The sequence below is a fragment of the Bombina bombina genome, chromosome 4 (assembly GCF_027579735.1).
Source record: "Bombina bombina isolate aBomBom1 chromosome 4, aBomBom1.pri, whole genome shotgun sequence".
Lineage (NCBI taxonomy): Eukaryota > Metazoa > Chordata > Amphibia > Anura > Bombinatoridae > Bombina > Bombina bombina.
In genome coordinates, this window is record NC_069502.1 from 438,569,003 (window position 1) to 438,592,079 (window position 23,077).

Genomic DNA, 23,077 nt, shown 5'->3' on the forward strand with positions numbered 1-23,077 from the left:
ATATATTTCAATATATGTCACAAATAATAAAATTACTACTGTAGTGAGTATTGTGGGGAATTTTTAGTGAAGATTTTAACTATGTGACATATCGTGCAGTGATTTCTAGTGCTAGTGTCAAGAACGTTATTAGTTGGTGAACTACTTGGTAGTGATATTGAGAGGGAAGTTAGTGCTGGGCATAGTTGGTTATCATAACTGCTTGTTTAATACAACAGGACAGTTTTGGAAACGATCCTTGGAAATAAAATCTATGTTTTATCTCTATATCTAACATTACATATAATGTTGGGGTGCTAGTATCTGGAAGATTAGTTTATATGAATTACTAAAACGTAAAGCCATGTTACTCTTGGACTTTTGTGGGAAATGAAAAATAAGAACATATATTAAATTCAAAAGGTGGAAAAAAAAGGGGGGGGGCTAAAATTAGCTCTTAAATGTAGATAATACTGTGATTTTGGGATTTGCTATATTCTATAAGTGAACTAAAGTGATATTGGGAAATTCTAAAATTAGAAGATTTATGTGAATAAGGCTCAAATAAATTAAAGAATTTTTCTAAGTCGAGTAAAAGGAAAAATTAGATAGGAGCGAAAACCACTGGTGTATTGAAAGTGAATGATGTGAGACATGTGAAGAGAGTGAGTGAGTTACATTTGTTTTTTTAAAAAGATTCAAAGGGAGGTAGTGAACAAATATGTTTAATTGGATTTATTGTGATAAGTGAATTTAAAATACTTGAGTTTAAAAGAAACTGAATTTGTCATAATTAACACTCAATTATTTTACAAAACAATTCTTGATATTCTGAATAAGATTTATTGCTACAACATTATAGCATGAATCTATAAGGGAAAAAGGACACTTAGTTTCTATTTATCTGAGAATTTTTAGATACAAAGTTTATATAACAGTTTATGTAGTTTTTGTTTTATTTTTGTAATTATAAGAACATGGAGTAATTGTTTTGTTCATTTAAACCTTTTGGATGAACACAATCCATAAGGTATATCCATTTGGTTTCTATTTTTTGGAGGGCCTTCTCTAGGTCTCCTCCTCTTAATCCTAAGGATATCTTTTGGACGCCATAGCATTCCAATTCAGAGGTTTTACAGTGATGATGTTTTAGAAAGTGAGATGCTACAGACGTTAATTTTTTATCTTTTTCAACGTCTTTAGGAGCATTACGAATATTCCGAAGATGTTCCATGACTCTTGTGTGTAGCTTTCTGGTAGTCATGCCTATATAAGTATAGGGACATTTGCATTGGAGGGCATATATAAGTCCCACAGTATTGCAACTTATATATGTTTTAATTTGATGAGATTTGCCGAATCTGTCTACAATAGTTTTTTTCTTTTTCATCATATGGGAGCAGGTTGAACAGCTTCCACAAGGGAACGAGCCTTTCTCAGGGGTTCTGATTGATTTGGTTTTCTTAGTGTAATGACTATGACTTATTCTTTCTTTTAAATTTTTTGATCTTCTATAGCTGATTTCTGCTCTCTGTCCAATTATACTTTTTAGAATTGGATCTGCTTGCAATATATGCCAGTTGTTTTGGATAATTTTGATTACTTCCTGTGATTGATCATTATATGTAAGGACTAATCTTGTTTTATTATCCTGTTTTTTTGCGCGAACCTTCAATAGGTCAGATCTGGGTGTATTCTGAGCTCTTTTTTTAGCTTTTAGGATAGATCTTCTGCTGTATCCTCTTGCTTTCAACCTATTTTCCAGTTCAGCAGATCAAAAAATTTAAAAAAAATTTAAAAAAAAAAAAAAAAAAAAAAATTTAAAAGAAAGAATAAGTCATAGTCATTACACTAAGAAAACCAAATCAATCAGAACCCCTGAGAAAGGCTCGTTCCCTTGTGGAAGCTGTTCAACCTGCTCCCATATGATGAAAAAGAAAAAAACTATTGTAGACAGATTCGGCAAATCTCATCAAATTAAAACATATATAAGTTGCAATACTGTGGGACTTATATATGCCCTCCAATGCAAATGTCCCTATACTTATATAGGCATGACTACCAGAAAGCTACACACAAGAGTCATGGAACATCTTCGGAATATTCGTAATGCTCCTAAAGACGTTGAAAAAGATAAAAAATTAACGTCTGTAGCATCTCACTTTCTAAAACATCATCACTGTAAAACCTCTGAATTGGAATGCTATGGCGTCCAAAAGATATCCTTAGGATTAAGAGGAGGAGACCTAGAGAAGGCCCTCCAAAAAATAGAAACCAAATGGATATACCTTATGGATTGTGTTCATCCAAAAGGTTTAAATGAACAAAACAATTACTCCATGTTCTTATAATTACAAAAATAAAACAAAAACTACATAAACTGTTATATAAACTTTGTATCTAAAAATTCTCAGATAAATAGAAACTAAGTGTCCTTTTTCCCTTATAGATTCATGCTATAATGTTGTAGCAATAAATCTTATTCAGAATATCAAGAATTGTTTTGTAAAATAATTGAGTGTTAATTATGACAAATTCAGTTTCTTTTAAACTCAAGTATTTTAAATTCACTTATCACAATAAATCCAATTAAACATATTTGTTCACTACCTCCCTTTGAATCTTTTTAAAAAAACAAATGTAACTCACTCACTCTCTTCACATGTCTCACATCATTCACTTTCAATACACCAGTGGTTTTCGCTCCTATCTAATTTTTCCTTTTACTCGACTTAGAAAAATTCTTTAATTTATTTGAGCCTTATTCACATAAATCTTCTAATTTTAGAATTTCCCAATATCACTTTAGTTCACTTATAGAATATAGCAAATCCCAAAATCACAGTATTATCTACATTTAAGAGCTAATTTTAGCCCCCCCCCCCCTTTTTTTTCCACCTTTTGAATTTAATATATGTTCTTATTTTTCATTTCCCACAAAAGTCCAAGAGTAACATGGCTTTACGTTTTAGTAATTCATATAAACTAATCTTCCAGATACTAGCACCCCAACATTATATGTAATGTTAGATATAGAGATAAAACATAGATTTTATTTCCAAGGATCGTTTCCAAAACTGTCCTGTTGTATTAAACAAGCAGTTATGATAACCAACTATGCCCAGCACTAACTTCCCTCTCAATATCACTACCAAGTAGTTCACCAACTAATAACGTTCTTGACACTAGCACTAGAAATCACTGCACGATATGTCACATAGTTAAAATCTTCACTAAAAATTCCCCACAATACTCACTACAGTAGTAATTTTATTATTTGTGACATATATTGAAATATATAAATAAATAGAAATTGAGACAAATTCAGCGAACATGCTCAATAAAAGTGTACTGTAAACACTATTAATAACAGCTTCACATAGTAAAACAGCAGCTTTTTATACAACAGCATGAATCTTGATGTGGTATATAATGACAGATGACACCTTAATTTATAAGGATTTATCAAGCACAAGAATGTACATAATTTGTATTCTAATTATTGATCATATCTCATCATAATTATAATCAAAATGCATAATGAAAAATGATAATAAGTAGAAACTAGATGAACTGATGATACGTTCCCAACAAAAAAGCACGGCATGTACCTAAGATAACAGCCATACTCATTACAATGACATCCGTCAGATAGAGAGAAATGGCTTATGCTTTGATGTAATCATATCATAAGCATCTATTAAGCGTGCCAGAAATTATAATAATCACAAGAAGAAACTTAAACAACATGAAGCCAGCTAGCTATTAATTTGCGCATGACGAGATTCAAATATCCGTCAGTCAATGACCTAAGGATTCTGATTGGTGACCAACCGATGTAAGGGTGGAGCCAAGTTAATAAATTGCCGAAGACGCTTGCGCGCGTCACCCTTTGAAAAAGCCGGTATTGTAAACGGCGAAACATGTTAGGGCAAGGTTGACATGTCTATTTCAACCTAATATGTGTTTTTAAGTTGCAAAATAACATAGAACTCAGATTACTCAATACGAATATTAATTTAAAATAAATGAAAGAATTGAGATTGGGAATTAACTAAGAATTCGGGGAGTAAGAAGTCAATGCTGTTTCAGCAGCCAATACAGCAGTATATTGTAAATTTATGGTTGGGGTTTTTAGAACCAAACAAAACAGTGTTTATAACCTAAGTATCACTATCGTTGGATTAATTTATATTTCAGTACATTTGATATAAGCGAGTAAGATCAAGATTTATATGTTTGTTGCGCTACAATATATCAGTCCTTTAGTATTACTGACTAAGAACACAAGCTAATTTCAATTTATCTCAGGCGCTATACATTATATTTAATATACTGAGACCCAGACATATATGGTCTCTTTTGTTAATGTATTTACCTATAGTTCCTGAGAATTTAAGTGAACCTTAACAAGAAGGAGACCATTTTAGTAAAGTTGTTAAGATTCTGATACATAAGACTTTTACGCTAAAACAAAGTCAGCAGTAATATCTAAGAATAAAAGCCAATCGTAACAGCTTTTAGATTGCATATCAAACTAACACTTTATCCAAAGATAAAAAAACATATTGCTTAAACTATTGGATATATATACAAATAACACCAACTCAACAAACAGTATAGATTGTCAAGATCATTGTAAAAAATAAGAACTACCATTTTTATATATATTCATTTAAAAACATAGTTACTGAAATTGAAAGGAACTCTAAGTTAAGATATTTACTCAGGTGAAAACCAACAGTCACCTCAATATCAACCTTTACTTAAAAGAAGCGAAACTAATATTCAATATTATTGCAGACTGCGATCCAAAAAACACATAATAAATATCTATACTTAATCATAAGACATGCAGAAAAAGCAGCAGAACATGAATTGAGCTAAACATATTACCTTGGTATATTGAGATTACTCTTTTATGTATCAACTAATATAATTTCAAATTACTCCTAATAATTGTAATAAAATTACTCGCAATACCAGCAGTGCTTCAGAAATAAGTCATCCCTCTTAGTACTCTCCACAGTACTCAGAGTACAAAATACCTATACAAGCATAAAGTGTATACATTTTTCGACAATTGCTTTAGAATACTGGGATCAATGACAAGAAACACTAAACAATAGCTGTCTTGTAATTAAGACTTTAGAAATAAGTCATCCCTCTCATTACTTTCTACAGCACTTAGAGTATAAAATACCTACACAAACATATAGTGTATACAATTTTCAATAGTGGCTTTGAATTATTGTAATCAATGACAAGAGACACTAAATAATAGCTCTCTTATAATTAAGACTTATACTGCTCTGCATTTCTGAGTAAGATAGTAATATGTGTTTAGCCACTATTATTATTCTACATTAAATATTGCTTATTACTTTTGCAATTGATTTCAGTCATTATCATTCTTTAATATCATAATCTCAAGATATAGATAAGAATGAGCAATACATCTGTATAATATACCCCAATCTATCATAAATTTACAGAGTAACAATATATAAAAATTCTACTCTCGTGTTAATAAAACCTACTATCAAATATTCTTTTATCTTGGTATTTATACTAAACAAGGTAATTAGATGGCATAGAATCCTCTACAAGAGACGAATATAGGTGCTATTAATACATGTATATATATAGCCAGATACAGTAAAACATTTGCTCGATTGATAAGGAGAGATATATATATATCCAATATCTAGAGATAATTACAACTAGGTATCTGAGCATCAATACACTAATACTGTCTCAATTGTGGACTCCCTCACAAGTGTATAATTACTTGTTTAGTCCAATCTCAATCCCAAGAAGTTCTATGCCAATTTGTGTTTTTAAATTGTATGCAACAGTTGGTGTTTTTAAGTGTTGAAATAAAAGTTAGATTTTAATTTTAGTGATACGCCACCCCACTCTTACTTCCGTCCAATTCATGGTATCATATCACATACAGGGGATTGGAAGTGCTAAACAAATGCATTCTTTTCTCTGAGCCACAAATTCTTATTTTTGGCTCTATTTGCTTTGAATCGTTGATTCTTGCATAAGCACTCCAGCCGATATCCACTCATAAATTGATAGTGGGTACCCATTGGCATTCCCCATTTATTTGTGTAGTGCGGTTGCAACTCTTTGTTTTCTACCTTGGTATTCTGTTCAATAAAGAATACAATGAGAACAAAGCAACATTGATAATAGAAGTAGATTGGACACTTGTCTTTAAAATTGTATACTCTATCTGAATCACAAAAGAGAAAACAAATGGTTTCATGTCCTTTTAATAGATGAGACCAGAAAGTATATTTAATATTTGCGGATAAGTGTATCATACATGTAACGTTACATTCACAGCATTATGGTATTCATACACATATGGTGATGGTCACAAGCAAACATATAGCTCCCGAGCCTACCTAGGTATGCTTTTTAACAAAGGATACCAAAATAATGGAGCAAATGAGATAATAGAAGTAAATTGGAAAGTTGTTTAACTCGTTAATGACCACAACGTACCTTGTAAGTCGCTGGTCGTTAAGGGATTGTCTGGGTATAATAGCGTGGGTGTTTGCGGCAAGTGGCAAGCAGCAAGACCTCCCTATTAGACCCTCCATCCCTCCTGCAGGCTCGCTAAAATAGTAAGGGCATGTCACTGGTCATTAAGGGGTTAAAATTGTATGTTGTATCTGAATCATAAAAAAAAACATTTTGGGTTTCATGTCCCTTTAAGCTACCTTTTGTGGTTCAAGTTTTATGAATACAGCTTAACAACTCAGCCACCTAAATTCAAAGATGCTACTTTTGTACTAGCCTGCTTTATTTACAGATGCCCCCATCCCCTCATTTTTGTATAAACATCAAATAAGTCAGACCTACTCACCCCAGTTCAATTTCTACTCACCCAGGACTAGTGGGCGAGTGAAAATGTTGTGCCCGATAGATAGATAGATAGATAGATAGATAGATAGATAGATAGATATAGATTTGTGCAAAATAATCACATTAAAGCTTATAAAAATATAAACATAAGAAATCTCACATCTTCTGAATTATAACTCCCATCTGCCCAGAGAATCAAGCCAATGATATTGAAGAGGGGTTTCAGGAAAGCAATCTGGAACACACATATGATGAAGACATTCACTTTCCTCCTGTAAGGTGAACAATACAGTTTTAATTACCAAATAGCAATTCAAGTTCAATTTCTATTATTGTATTTACTTTCTTAGAAAAACTTTCATAAAGTCAAAATTAAACTTTCATGAATCAGATAGAGCATGCAATTTTAGGAGGCTTGTCAATGTACTTCTATTATCAAATTTGATCTTATTATCCTTTGTTGAAAAGCATATCTAGTTAGGATATTAAGTATCAATGCACAACTAGGAACTAGCTAGTGAATGGTGGCTACACACTTATATTCCTCTCGTCATTGACTTATATTGGCTCAGATGCGTTCAGCTAGTTCCCAGTAATTGCAGCTCTGGAGCTGGCTTTAAAAGGACAGTAAACTCAGATTTCATTCTCATAAAATATTTTATTATGCATAATTAAAAAACAAAACTTTGGAACGCACTTTCATTATTTATTTTGCTTACTTTTACTGTAATTTAGCACATACAAAAAAAGTACTGACTCCACTCTGTCGCAGATAGGCCGTAGAGCATTTCCTGGAATACAGAACCCTGACACTACATGCTGCATAGTGATTTATTGATATGCAGGAGTTCACTGACATCTCTCCATAACTGGCCACAGCAAAGGAAGTAAGATACACAACATTCAAAACACTTTTCAAGGGGTGTGTCCAAGCCAGCGAATCAGTGCATATTTTTCTAACAAAATGACAGTCTTAAAGGGACAGTTTACTCAAAAAATTTCTCCCCTTTAATTTGTTCCCAATGATCCACTTTACCTGCTGAAGTGTATTAAATTGTTTACAAGTAGATCCTTTACCCTTATATTGGCATTTGAAAAAGTTGATTTAGCATGTGGTATCCCCACCTATTCTGAAAGTTTGTGGCCGCAGGTCCCAGCTATAGATAAGCTTTGTAAACACAGCCAGCAGAAGAAATTATACTCCCAGTAGGATATAGCAGAGATAAGGTAATAAAATGTTGATTTTCCATTGTTCTCTCCAAGTACTGGTGATTGTTTTATGGACAGATATAAGATTAAGAAACATGTTTATGTACACAATGTGATACAGTAATGAGATCTGATTATACCCACAAGCTCAACCCATTTTATTAGGTTGTGGCTTCAAAACACAAAATCAGAGCTTTAATATTCACAAATAAACCTTAAAAAGCTAATTTTCATAGATTTTTTACTCCGCAGTTGGTAAAAAAAGCAATTGTAAACACATTAAGGGAAAACTATTTTACAGTATACTGTCCCTTTAAATGCTTTTTAAACATTCCTTTTGTATGTAGATCACTTGCAATGCAGTGAATAATCTCTGGTGCAAAAATAAAAATGTTACTTTAATGTACCTTTACTTACAGTATGTTTTCTTACTCACATAGTAATAAGCAAACGATAGTGCAATAATAACGCATTAAAGCATTTTTGTTTTGCTCTTTTATGTCTCTAAGAGTGATTACAGAAGAATAAACAGTAACAATGTGAGGTAAATAAACTTCACATAGACCTGCTGCAATCTGATTACAGTATGTGGTGTCTCAGAATGTATTTGTCAGGGAAGCTTCATACAAAATACTTTATTACTTTTTATACATTTTAGTTTTTTGTTTTGCAGTTGGACTCCTTAGGATTTACTGAAATTACAAACGGATACCAATAACTTACTTGTCTGCTCCATAAATATTATGCAGTTTGTTGCAGTAACGGTTTTTATCTTCTCTTTCTGAAATAGTTTTTTACAGTATGATGATAATTCTTATTGTATTGCACAACTTGTCTTGTGTGGTATTTTTATGATGCATTTTCAGTACAGAAGTTTTTGTTTTGTAGTTCCAGAATAATAACAATTAAAGACACGTATATATTTTTCGGATGAAATAAACTGTTGCAGTTAGCACTGCTATCACACTCCATGGGGCCGAATTATAATTGTGCAAGCGGACATGATCCGATATTGTGGATCATGTCTGCTGCACATCGATAAATGCCAACAGCATAGACGCTCTCAGCATTTATCATTGCACCAGCAGTTCTTGTGAACTGCTGGTGCAATACCGCCCCCTGCAGATTCGCAGCCAATCGACCGCTAGCAGGAGGTATTCGATTGGGTTGATTTCTGGTGATGTCTGTCCGGCGCCTCAGGGCAGGCGGACAGGTTATGGAGCAGTGGTCTTTAGACCGCTGCTTCATAACTTGTGTTTCCGGCGAGCCTGCAGGCTTGCCAGATACACGGGGCAGCAAGCTCCATACAGAGCTTGATAAATATGCCCCCATGTGTCTGCTTTTTTAAGTTAATACATCACTCATGTTAAAGTTATAATTTTATCTCTAAATATCTTGTCATTTGATATTCTGTGTGAAACTTCATTCATTTAATTAATCTTGCACATGGTTTACAAACATAAATGACTTTTCAGTCAATCAAAGGTTAAATCACTGACTGATTCACAAACTAAAGGCTTCATCACTGCATGAATTTATTTTTCCATCCTCTCACTCATGCACACTCATTTTCCTTTTCCAAAATCATCTAACATCCTGTCCCCTCTCCCTCGTCCATTTGTCTCTCCTCGTTATCTTACTTCCAGTACCACTGTCCTCTCACTCCTGAACCTTACATTTTGCACCCCCATCCTCTCTCCCTGGCACCCTCCGTTCCCTGACCCCCATCTAATCTTTTTTTGGGCACTGAGCATTAGGATTAGGTTTGGTATAAAACTGTAAGACATTTCTTTTCATTCATTTATACAATCTCACTTTGTCAGCTTGATGTGGGGCAGACAGGGACAGCAGCAGCAGCAAGGTCCAGTGTTGATGTTTAACTCTGTGTTCTCCATCTTCTTGACCAGTGCGTCCTTACCTCCATAACCTTCAATAATCACCATCAGTATTAGGTAGAAACAAACTGCAAAGTACCTGGGAGAGACATAAAAATAAGGGTAGTATGAAAATATTCTCTTTAAAGTAAACTTGTTATACATATCCAGTTAACAATAAAATTAGAATATGTATATGAAACACAATTTTGTAGCAACTGCTATTTAGTTTTTAACAATGTATATATTTAACCCCAAACCATATTATTATTTATGGTATATTATTTAGGTCTCAGATTCTCCACATCCTACCAAGGAGCGCCCAAACCCCCTTATGTTCCCATTCCCTGCCAAGGAGCGGCCAAGCCCCTCTGAACACCCAGACCCCACCCAAGAGCACCCAATTCCCTGGACACTCATACACTGCCCAGGTGCTCCCAAATCCCAACCACAGGATTATTTTTACTATGGTCCTTGACCATCAAGGATTTCCTTATAACTCCTTTACTTGCCCATCAGACTGCCCAGACTCCTCCATGAGTCACCTGGCTCAGAAATGAACACCACTGTAACCAATACTACCAAATAGTAACAGTTATGACACTTTAATGCAGTGTACTATAATTAATAGCTATATAATTACAACTTTGGCTAATCTCAAGATGCTACATTTGTATGCAGCTAGATTTAAATTACTCAAAACACAAAGGCCTAGTTTCCATTGAGATGGTAAATTGTGGAAATTGGTAATATTTTTTTTTATCTCCATTAAAGTCTATGGATATTTTTTTATGTTACCACCAGTTTCCACACGTAACCACCTCAATACTGTTGTAATCTGTGTAAACTAGTGGTAACAACAAGTATCAACATTAATGGGACAGCATATTCAAAAATTCTCAATTTTTAAAAAGATAGATAATGTCTTTACTACACATTTCCCAGCTTTGCATAACCAACATTGTTGTATTAATATATTTTATAACTGCCTCTAAGCCACTACAGACCTCCTCTTATCTCAGTGCATTTTTATAGCTTTTCACAGCAAGACATTGCTAGTTCATGTGTGCCATATAGATAACATTTCTATTCATGAGTCAGTACTAATTGGCTAAAATACAAGTCTTTAAATAGCACTGAGCTAAGAGAGCAGGCTTAGATACAAGGTAATTAGAGAGGTAAAGAGTACATTAACCCTTTGAGTGCTAACAACGGCATGGCGCTGTCGCTAAGTTTCACCCTCAGGTGCTAACGGCGGCTCCATGACATCGCAAGGACTCACTAACCTTGAGGGGGGCCTGAGGGCCCTCATCTCCCTCCACCCTTCCAATCTTGCCCTCATATTGAAGAGCAGGCTCAGGGCTTCACACGGAGCATGATGATGTCATCACACATTGACGCGATGACGTCATCACACATTGACGCAATAATGTCATCACACAACTTTATTTACAACTGTCACTTAACAGTTATGGAGAGATTGGGGCATGCTGCTTAGATGCCCATATTTTGGGCATCTAAGCAGCTGCAGACCCCCCAAGACACACCATTGAAAAGGTAATCGCCTCACCTTTCCAATGGTATACATATTTAAAGTGTAGTAAAAAAAAAAAAGTTAAAAATAAATACATTAAAAAATAATTTTAAAAAATGATAAGGGGGTCTCTAAAGGCATATAAATAAAGATCAAAATTGCCTAGAGACCCCCAAAATAGATTTCCCTAACATAAATGAGTCCAATCAATTTAAGTATATTAGCTAAATGATTACAAAAGTAACCGGAGTGATCACCTAGCTAAGAAAAATGACATTCTCTTACTATATGGATACCAATATAATATTTGTAATCAGATGAACACCTGGATCATGTGATAACAAATTAATCAATTTTAGAGAGATGCTTTTATTAACAGGCTTGCCAGAAACACAGGCCCTCAAGCTCCTCCCTGTATACAAGGTATACAGTTTTGGAAAGTACATTCCTTGGTGCGCCAAATAAGGGGCTGCATGTATTGCTAGCACAAATTTGGAGTGCGTAAGACATAAATGAACATGTCAAGTTGCTTAGAAAAAAATATTTTCTCAGCAAAGCACCATATGCCATGAATATTTGTGCAATCCACTTTTGTGCTAGAAGTACATATAGCCCCTCATTTGATGCGTCAGAAGGTGTACTTTCTACAAATGGGTACTTTATGTATCCTAATTTAACTTCCCAGGTGGCTAAAGCTGTTTAACTGCAGATATAGCAACCTTGATTATTTAGCTGTAGCCACCTGGGAATTTAAGATACAGTATACAAGGTACACAGTTTTGGAAAGTACACTCGTTGGCGCATAAAATGAGGGGCTGCATGTATTGCTAGCACAAATTTGGAGTGCGTAAGATATAAATGAAGATGTCGCTTTTATTCGCTTATTTGTTACACACTACAGATTTGTGATAGAAATACAAATAAGACTTTATTTGATGCAGCTGGGGGTATAGTTTCTAAAAAATATATAGTTTTGTTGTCATATCTTAACTTCAAAGGCAGCTGAAGCTGTTTAATTGCTGGCAACAATACTGTACATTCAATTTAAAGATGCTTTTTGTTAAGGTCTATCAAATTGACACGTCGGCAATAAAACAGTGACATGTTTTCAATTTTTGCTTATTTTAGACAGGTTACATGCTGCAAATATTTAGCAACACGGGTTTTGATGATAGAGTTAAGAAAAATAAAATTACAAACTAATTTTTATTAAATGTGGAGTAAAAAAATACACTTTTTTTCATATTTTATGCTTTATTTTAAAAAACCTGTTGAGACATACACATATAATAATGGTATATTTGGAATCTGCTAGGTCTGCTGAAAAATACAATATATAGTTTGTATAGTTTATTCAAACAAACTTTACTTCTAAAAGTGTTTAAATGTGAACTGCAAGAAAAAGCTCAAACCCAGCTTAGCACACAGGTGGGAAATGGCTTAGCAGCCAAAGGATATAACCGAGTTGGTTATACAAAACTGTAGAATGGGTAATAAAGGTATTTTTATTTATCTTTTTAAACAATAAAAATGTTGGAGTAGACTGTCCCTTTAAAGGCTTAGTTTCTATTGAGGTGGTAAAGTTTGGAAACTGATGGTAACATAAAAAATATCTAAAGATTTTAATAGAGCTAAATGTTTTTACCACCAATTCCAAATTAATGGAAACTAGGGCCTAGTTTCTATTGAGGTGGTACATTTTGGAAACCGGTTGTAAGATAAAAATTCTCCATAGACTTTAATAGATATAAATGTGTTTATCACCAGTTTCCAAAAGGAATCAAGTACTTTCCATTGAGGTGCTAAAGTTTGGCAACTGTTGGTAAAAACATTTATCTTCATTAAAGTCTATGGAGATGTTTTATGTTATCACCACTGTATCACCTCAATGGCAGCTTGGGCCTAGTTTCCATTAATGTGGTAATGTTTGGAAACTGGTGGTATTTTTTTTTTATCTCCATTAAAGTCTATGGGGCAGTTTTATGTTACCACCAGTTTCCAAAATTTACCACCTCAATGGAAACTAAGCCTAGTAGGCAAAGATTATTTTATCATCAGTTTCTACATTTTACCACATCAATGGAAACTAGGCCTAGGTTTCCTGATTCTTTGCAGCTTCTTTGCTCTCCAAGGATATAGATGTTTGTAATTAGTCTAAAGATACACAAGGTGATAATACATTTTTTATGTATTTATGGCAGGAATTAATCATTAACTACTCAGTTTGTGTAAAATATATATAAAAGATGTGGATGCAGGGGGTTTGTTGGGGCATCAGATTTCTCAATGCCTAGCGCAGCCCTAAACCTAAATACTCACCTGACACAAACACACACGCACATTCACACTTACATGCACACACACAGACATGCACACACATACACATTCACACAGACATGCACACACATACACACAGACATACACATACATACACATTCAAACATACATGCACACACATAAACATTCACACTTACATGTACACACACAGACATACACACACATACACATTCACAGACATGCACACACATACACACAGACATACACATTCAAACATACATGCACACACATAAACATTCACACTTACATGTACACACACAGACATGCACACACATACACATTCACATAGACATGCATACACATACACACAGACATACACATTCAAACATACATGCACACACACACATACACATACATACACACACACACATACACACACATACACACACATACACACACACACATACACATGCATACACACACACACATACACATACATACACACACACACATACACACACATACACACACATACACACACACACATACACATGCATACACACACACACATACACATACATACACACACACACATACACACACATACACACACACACATACACATACATACACACACACACATACACACACATACACACACATACACACACACACATACACATGCATACACACACACACATACACATACATGCACACACACACATACACACACATACACACACACACATACACACACATACACACACATACACACACACACATACACATGCATACACACACACACATACACATACATACACACACACACATACACACACATACACACACATACACACACACACATACACATGCATACACACACACACATACACATACATACACACACACACATACACACACATACACACACACACATACACATACATACACACACACACACACACACACATACACACACACACACACACACATACACATGCATACACACACACACATACACATACATGCACACACACACATACACATACATACACACACATACACACACATACACACACATACACACACATACACATACATACACACACATACACACACATACACATACATACACACACATACACACACACACACACACATACACACACATACACACACATACACACACACACATACACATGCACACACACACACATAGACATACATACACACACACACATACTGTACATATGTAAACATGGTACAAATGCCAGTCTGCACTTCTGCATAGGATTCTATCATTACTAAGGATCAAGGCAAATGTTATATGTGGCAGAAATTTATGGACACATTAAAAAAAAAAAAAAAACTATTATGTCCATGAAGAGTTTTGTTTTTGTTAGTAGCAGAAATCTAACCCTGAGTGTACCACATATCCTCTGGAGTCAACTTTTTCATTATTATATAACATTTACTGACAATTCAACTGCTACTCACGTGCTGATGCCAACATCCACAAACATGGCTGAACGTGGGATCCACAGACTGAAACAGGTAAAGACTGAAATGACCTAAAAAATACATCACTCTGAGTTATGTTATCATAAAATAAATCGCTACAGTCAGTTTTCTACAATTGACTACCAAGTAGGCTGACCATATTGCCGCTTTAAGAAGGAACACATATGAAAAATACATATGTGAGAGTTCTTATACAAAACCATTCTTTTAAACAGCCCTGAAAACAGCCCTGACATATGTATTTTTCATATGTGTCCCTTTTTAAAGCGGCAATATGGTCAGCCTACTACCAAGTAATGGACTTGCTTTTAGTGTTTGTAATGACTCTCTGAGATAACTGATTATTTTCCCACTTACCGTGGGTGCAGAACTGCTCCACAGATATGTTTTTCTCTTAGCTTGACAGCGTACTTTTTTGGTGATGTAAAAAGCATCTTCCAAGAAAATTACCACAGAGAATAAGGTGAGGAAGGTCAAAATACCAAAAACACAGAGTTGTATTGTGCCCAATTCTGGAATCAGAAAGCAAAGCTTAGAAAACAGGATGATAAATGATATCCATGTGTTATAAATACAATTGTTAGTGAAACACATTATATGAGGAGTTGCTGAAAGAAATAACTATTTAAAGGCACATGACATGTCTTTAAATATTTAAGAGAATAAATTTGTGTCTCTAGTGGGACAAATGGCACGTAAAATAAATAATACTTCATTAATTAATTAGTAGATGTTTGCGTTTGACAAATATTAGTGGCCCCATTGTGGGGGGGGGGGGGGATTAAATTATATAAACATAATATAAGTATTAAAGGGGCATGAAACTGAAAAATATTTCTGTCATGATTCAGAAAGAGCATGCTATTTTAAACATCTTTCCAATTTACTTCTACTATCAAATTTGCTTAATTTTCTTGTATCATTTGCTGAAGGAGCAGTAATGCACTACTGAGAGCTAGGTGAACATATCTAATGAGCGAATCACAAGAGAAAAAATGTGTGCAGGCACCAATCACCAGCTAGCACCCAGTAGTGTAGGATATGTACATATTCTTTTTCAACAACAGATACCAAGAGAACAAAGTACATTAGAAAATAGAAGTGAACTTAAAAGTGTCTTACAGTGATGGTAAACTCTGTGTCCAATCTTGCTGTTAACTAAATCTATGAGTCCCATGGACCTCACATACCAGTTTTTGCTTTATAAAGTGTTTGAGAAATATTTAACAATTTTACCTTTTATGTTTGACATGATTGCAAGCTTTTATGTTTGACATGATTGTGAGCCCCCTCTAAGTGCTATATTATGAGTGGAGTGCAATATTGTGCTTATGCGAGCACGATATGTGCGCTTCCCTCAGTAATACCAGCGCATGCAATTTGAACGATGCTGGGAAGCCAAGCACTCACGAGATCATGCTTCCGTAGGCTTCATTGGGAGCCTCGTTCTGATGCAGATAGACATGGCAATGATTTGTAGCGAAAAGCTAGTAATGGCTGGTTATTTAACGTGCACTCATAAATGGGCAAATTTGCCCCTTTACTGGCGCACATTAAAATAGCGCTCCATTTGTAATCGGGCCCTAAATGTATTCAAAATATGCTAATTTTTCAATAAGGGGTCGATTGCTCACTCACTCATAATGATCACTTTGCTCTGAAAACCAATTAACATTGAATCTCGTGATTCAATGTTCACTTGGCATATGTCACTGACAGCCTTGTGCATGCACTGTTTGTAAACGTGCAGAGGCTTTTGGGAACGTGCAGAGGCTTTCGCGCATAGAGTGTGTGGGACAGCAATATACGTTACTTCAGTGGGGCGAAGCAAACAAGCATTTTATGTATATGCAGAGTGGAAATAAACAATTCAATATATGCAGTGTTTACCATCACTTTAAAATGTCATGCTCTATCAGATTTATGCACGTTCATGTTAAAGACCTGAAGCTGAGTTTCCTGCTATCAGCCAGGAATAACTGGTCAGGGGAGGAAGGTGAAGTGTAGTTTTCTTGCTCTATTGAAATGGTTAATGCATTTTATGAATTTTACATTGTGAGACTTTAATGTCCAGAATTTACTGAAGTCCATAGCCAATATAGTTTATGTCCATAAAACAGAAAGAGAATATTCAGGTGCCCACTTAAAAGTGGTGGTGGGAAGGTTTAAACTAATCTTTACCTACAGGGAGTGCAGAATTATTAGGCAAGTTGTATTTTTGAGGATTAATTTTATTATTGAACAACAACCATGTTCTCAATGAACCCAAAAAACTCATTAATATCAAAGCTGAATAGTTTTGGAAGTAGTTTTTAGTTTGTTTTTAGTTATAGCTATTTTAGGGGGATATCTGTGTGTGCAGGTGACTATTACTGTGCATAATTATTAGGCAACTTAACAAAAAACAAATATATACCCATTTCAATTATTTATTTTTACCAGTGAAACCAATATAACATCTCAACATTCACAAATATACATTTCTGACATTCAAAAACAAAACAAAAACAAATCAGTGACCAATATAGCCACCTTTCTTTGCAAGGACACTCAAAAGCCTGCCATCCATGGATTCTGTCAGTGTTTTGATCTGTTCACCATCAACATTGCGTGCAGCAGCAACCTCCCAGACACTGTTCAGAGAGGTGTACTGTTTTCCCTCCTTGTAAATCTCACATTTGATGATGGACCACAGGTTCTCAATGGGGTTCAGATCAGGTGAACAAGGAGGCCATGTCATTAGATTTTCTTCTTTTATACCCTTTCTTGCCAGCCACGCTGTGGAGTACTTGGACGCGTGTGATGGAGCATTGTCCTGCATGAAAATCATGTTTTTCTTGAAGGATGCAGACTTCTTCCTGTACCACTGCTTGAAGAAGGTGTCTTCCAGAAACTGGCAGTAGGACTGGGAGTTGAGCTTGACTCCATCCTCAACCCGAAAAGGCCCCACAAGCTCATCTTTGATGATACCAGCCCAAACCAGTACTCCACCTCCACCTTGCTGGCGTCTGAGTCGGACTGGAGCTCTCTGCCCTTTACCAATCTAGCCACGGGCCCATCCATCTGGCCCATTAAGACTCACTCTCATTTCATCAGTCCATAAAACCTTAGAAAAATCAGTCTTGAGATATTTCTTGGCCCAGTCTTGACGTTTCAGCTTGTGTGTCTTGTTCAGTGGTGGTCGTCTTTCAGCCTTTCTTACCTTGGCCATGTCTCTGAGTATTGCACACCTTGTGCTTTTGGGCACTCCAGTGATGTTGCAGCTCTGAAATATGGCCAAACTGGTGGCAAGTGGCATCTTGGCAGCTGCACGCTTGACTTTTCTCAGTTCATGGGCAGTTATTTTGCGCCTTGGTTTTTCCACACGCTTCTTGCGACCCTGTTGACTATTTTGAATGAAACGCTTGATTGTTCGATGATCACGCTTCAGAAGCTTTGCAATTTTACGAGTGCTGCATCCTTCTGCAAGATATCTCACTATTTTTGACATTTCTGAGCCTGTCAAGTCCTTCTTTTGACCCATTTTGCCAAAGGAAAGGAAGTTGCCTAATAATTATGCACACCTGATATAGGGTGTTGATGTCATTAGACCACACCCCTTCTCATTACAGAGATGCACATCACCTAATATGCTTAATTGGTAGTAGGCTTTCGAGCCTATACAGCTTGGAGTAAGACAACATGCATAAAGAGGATGATGTTGTCAAAATACTCATTTGCCTAATAATTCTGCACTCCCTGTATATTGAAATAAACAACTAGAGTTCTTCGAAAACTCAATAATGGTTTCAGTTTGTTTGTTAATCACTAGCTCTAAGAAAGTATTAAGTCTTAGGACTTGAGTTGTCACTGAGCAATAACCTGTTCCCGACCACTGATCCAGCTATGCCTACCCTGACTTTCTGCTTAGTCTAAACTTATAGCCTGTACAAACTGTCCTGATCCGTAACATTTTATTCATAAGCATTCTTTTTTGCATGATCTTTGCTTTAGTACTATATGTACCTGCTGCTGGCTTCAGCATTATGGAAAAAAATGTAACAAATGTGCATTTGGATAGACCCCCACATACTCCAGATTAAATAGAGAATAACATCATCAATATGTTTGTTTATACAAGAATGCCTTTTGTAGTTTTTAAAATGTAGCCTCTGTGCCGCAGTCCTATGCCTGACTGGGAGAGAAAATAGCACACTGCCATAAGCACTGGTTATACACATTCTGCTTGAGAACAGTGTCAATACTGGAATACTTATGACTGCCAATAATGTATCCAGATTGCTAAATCTCCCCTGTAGACCTCTGGACTCCAAACCTAGTCTGCCTGGACACTGCCCCTTACCCTGGTCACATGATATATATTAAAATGTTAGCAAGTATGATATAATACAGCATTCAGTTTGCCCTGTCCCTAATGGGATTTTAGTCCAATGATGCAAAAAATTTTCCGTTCACATAAAAGGGCCAAATCTGTTTAATCGAAATCTTACAAAATTCTATTAACAAGACTTTTAAACTTGTTCTCTGATAATCTCTTCCCATAAATTGTATAATACTTAAAGGGACCCTATACTAATTTTACACATTGCGTTTTTTTTTGTTTTTTTGGGGGGGGGGTTGGCTTAAAGTGTGAGGTAAAAGCTGTTTAAAAGTATCATGAATTTAATACAGCTGTATTAGTTGTGTACTTACTGTTAAAATTAATTGGCTGAAAGGCACTGCCTGTTAATGATAACTTGCTGATAGGTACTTCCTGCTAATACTGATTTGGCTAACCATGAACACTTATATCTAGCAGCTTAAGTTAAGTTACATTATTTTCAAGCAGTAAACACTTCTGTATGGAGGATCACACTCAAGTCACGAGACACATGATGACTTCACATGCAATGTCAGAGGTTTTCTTCCTAATTTCTCTGAGAATACAGAGAGATGGCCTTTTTTCTGCCTATATCTTGGTCCTCTCACAATTTAGACGGATATGTTACCTGATTTGAAAAGGGGAATTCTGCCTTGAGAGGTAGGTTGTCCCTATAGTATGTAAGAAATAATCACCTTAAACAGTAATTTCTTGAGATCTACCTTTCCGAGACCAAGTGATCCACATAGTAATAACACCTAGCAACAACCTTTGATCTCTTTTTGTTTTGTTGTTATTGTTGATAGAGCGGACAGATAAGTGTTTCTTTAGTACTGAAAATTTGCAGGAATATATACAACAATTGATTAAATGTGAAATATATGACCTTTAATGAAAATTTATAAAGGATCTATACATCTGCCTAAGGCAGGGTTCTTCAAACCACGGGTCGGGAACCATTACTGTGTCGCAACACCATGTTTACTGAGTCGCAACTTGTTTGTGTGTGTTATTACCTTTTACAACAATTTCAAGTTCAGGAAAAAAGTGTGCACACATTTTAGTCACTTTGCCAAAAGTCGCAGCTATCTTGTTGTATATTGCTTCAGAAATTGTCAGACCAAGCATAAAAAAAAGGTTGTGAAGGTATATGGTATTATGGCACTGGGTCTTGGGAAAAAAGTTTGAAGAACCCTGATTTGAGTTCTCTTGGTAGCTATGGATATCAGGGATGCTGGAGAGTGTTACAGCACCTACAGTTATTATTGTAGCAACCAATCAATAGTCCCAAAAGTCCTAAATTTCCAACGCCAAGTATAAGTAAAGAGGGAATTTTACATCTACATATATATATAAAACAAACCAAAAAAATAAAATAAACAGGACAATGCAGCAGTAGTAAACTCCACACTGAAGGTCATCTTTGTTAGCATCCAGGGTCTGGAACAAGCCCTTTTCCGTACATATAATATATATAAATATGTAATGGGAATACAAAAGGCAAGCTACATCCAAAAATAAGCATTTCAAACCATATTAGTAAATATTCAATACATTTAAAGGACAATTACATTAAATGTGACATTTCTTTATCCTGATATTGGCACAGAAACAATTGGCGTATCGCCAGATAAACTATTATTCTCTATTTGATTGGGTGGCACAAGCTTCATTCAATCGTATCTGATGTTGGATGATATTGTGCTTTAACAAATGCAGTGGAAACTTCCCTTTGGATATTATTGAGATCATTTTTGCTTTTTGCTTTCACACAGATAGCAGTATTTTAGAGATTAATATTTTTTCAGAGATGAAGCTTACAATAAATCATATTTCATTACGTACTATATGGGAGCTGTGATGAGGGTGGAGGCTCAGAGAAGCAATCTTCTGGGATACTGTAATTGGTCATCAACAGTTTAACCAGCTGTGGAGGGAGCCTGAAAAACAAACAAATTAAGTTACGCGTTTCTTTGATGCTCCTGTATTACAGACTTCATTATCAGAGATGAAGATTAGTTCAACCGTATACAGATTTAAGGCCATATTATGAGTGGTAAGGGGTTTATCGCAGGGTTTTGTGCTCATCGGGCTTACCGCTGGCATTATGAGTTGTAAGTAAATGTGATCACTTGAACGCAATCACGATTTACGCTAGAATGATAACCGCATTCTCAGAGCTCAAAACACAGAAAACATATGTTACAAAGTACAGTTACACTAATAATAACAACACATATATTAAAAATTATTTAAAAAAAATATTGCACACAAAAGTTATAAGGGCTCAACGATATGAGATCTCAGATGTTAAAAAAAAGGCAGGAAAATGGCTTTAACATTGAGATACACACATATACATCTCTAAATATGTATGTTATGTATATACAGTATATATATATATATATATATATATATATATATATATATATATGTCTATATATGTGAACATATGTATTTATTTGTGTATATATTTATATGTCTGTAAATACATATATACACATATAAACATATGTATACATATATTGACATATATATATATATATATATATATATATATATATATATATATATATATATATATATATATATATATGCATATAGTGCATTGGAGCCCTTTGCAGTCAAGTAGATGAAAATATGAAAAAACATATTTATGCAATATTCATATTTAATAAAAAAATTTACTATGTATTTACTATAAATATTTGCACATAGCAGAATATGTTCTATGTATTTGTAAATACCTATTCCTATATATATCTGTATATATTTATACCTATATCTAATCATCTTTATATATATAGGTATTAATATATATTGCACCAAAAAACCATCATATATGTATTTATGAATAAATATAACATATATTCTCTGTGCAGAACACTGGAATGTGAAATATTCATATTTTCATGTCGTGTTAGCGCACATGAGAATATGAGATCAGGTTTGCAGGAGAGTGGCGTGTTAGTTTTTTCCCCCACTTTTGTTCTCCATTGACGCCTATGGGGGAAAACGTTAACACCAACGCAATATTCTAACTTTGTCTTTTTGCGCTCTTCAGGTTAATGCTCAAACGAAAACAGTTTGCTTTGAATTAGTAATACGAGCATACTTCTAGCGCAATTAACACTCAAGTGAAAGCTTTAATTAGCGCCCCACTTCTAATTTGGCCCTTAGTTTTCTAACAGTATATATGAGTAGTTAATTTGTATAGTATAATGTGCATCCACTAAAAGAACATATGTAGAAAATGGTTCTAATGTAAACTCATTTTTACCACACATAATTTAGCTCAGTATTTGCAGTTGTCAAAAGTGTCTGCATGAAAGGTCTGCTAAATATTTTATTCCTCAACATTGCATTAACATTAAACAGGATTTATTTATTAGATAATTCATAGGTATACAATTTGTCTTATGGAACTGGTAGACTCTTGAC

At 34.9% G+C, this 23,077-nt stretch overlaps 1 protein-coding gene across 1 annotated transcript in view; it reads right to left on the bottom strand.

Moving 5' to 3' along the window:
* Nucleotides 1–21,573, bottom strand: part of LOC128655422 (organic solute transporter subunit alpha-like) — an 84,352-nt gene extending 62,779 nt beyond the window's left edge. Inside the window, exons 1-5 of the mRNA XM_053709055.1 lie at nucleotides 21,482–21,573; nucleotides 15,634–15,788; nucleotides 15,253–15,326; nucleotides 9,886–10,044; nucleotides 7,022–7,133 (exon numbers count right to left, since the gene is read on the bottom strand). Coding sequence (XP_053565030.1) covers nucleotides 7,022–7,133; nucleotides 9,886–10,044; nucleotides 15,253–15,326; nucleotides 15,634–15,788; nucleotides 21,482–21,548 — 567 coding nt within the window. The 5' untranslated portion in view covers nucleotides 21,549–21,573. The remainder of the gene's footprint in view (nucleotides 1–7,021; nucleotides 7,134–9,885; nucleotides 10,045–15,252; nucleotides 15,327–15,633; nucleotides 15,789–21,481) is intronic.
* Between the last annotated feature and the right edge of the window lie 1,504 nt (nucleotides 21,574–23,077).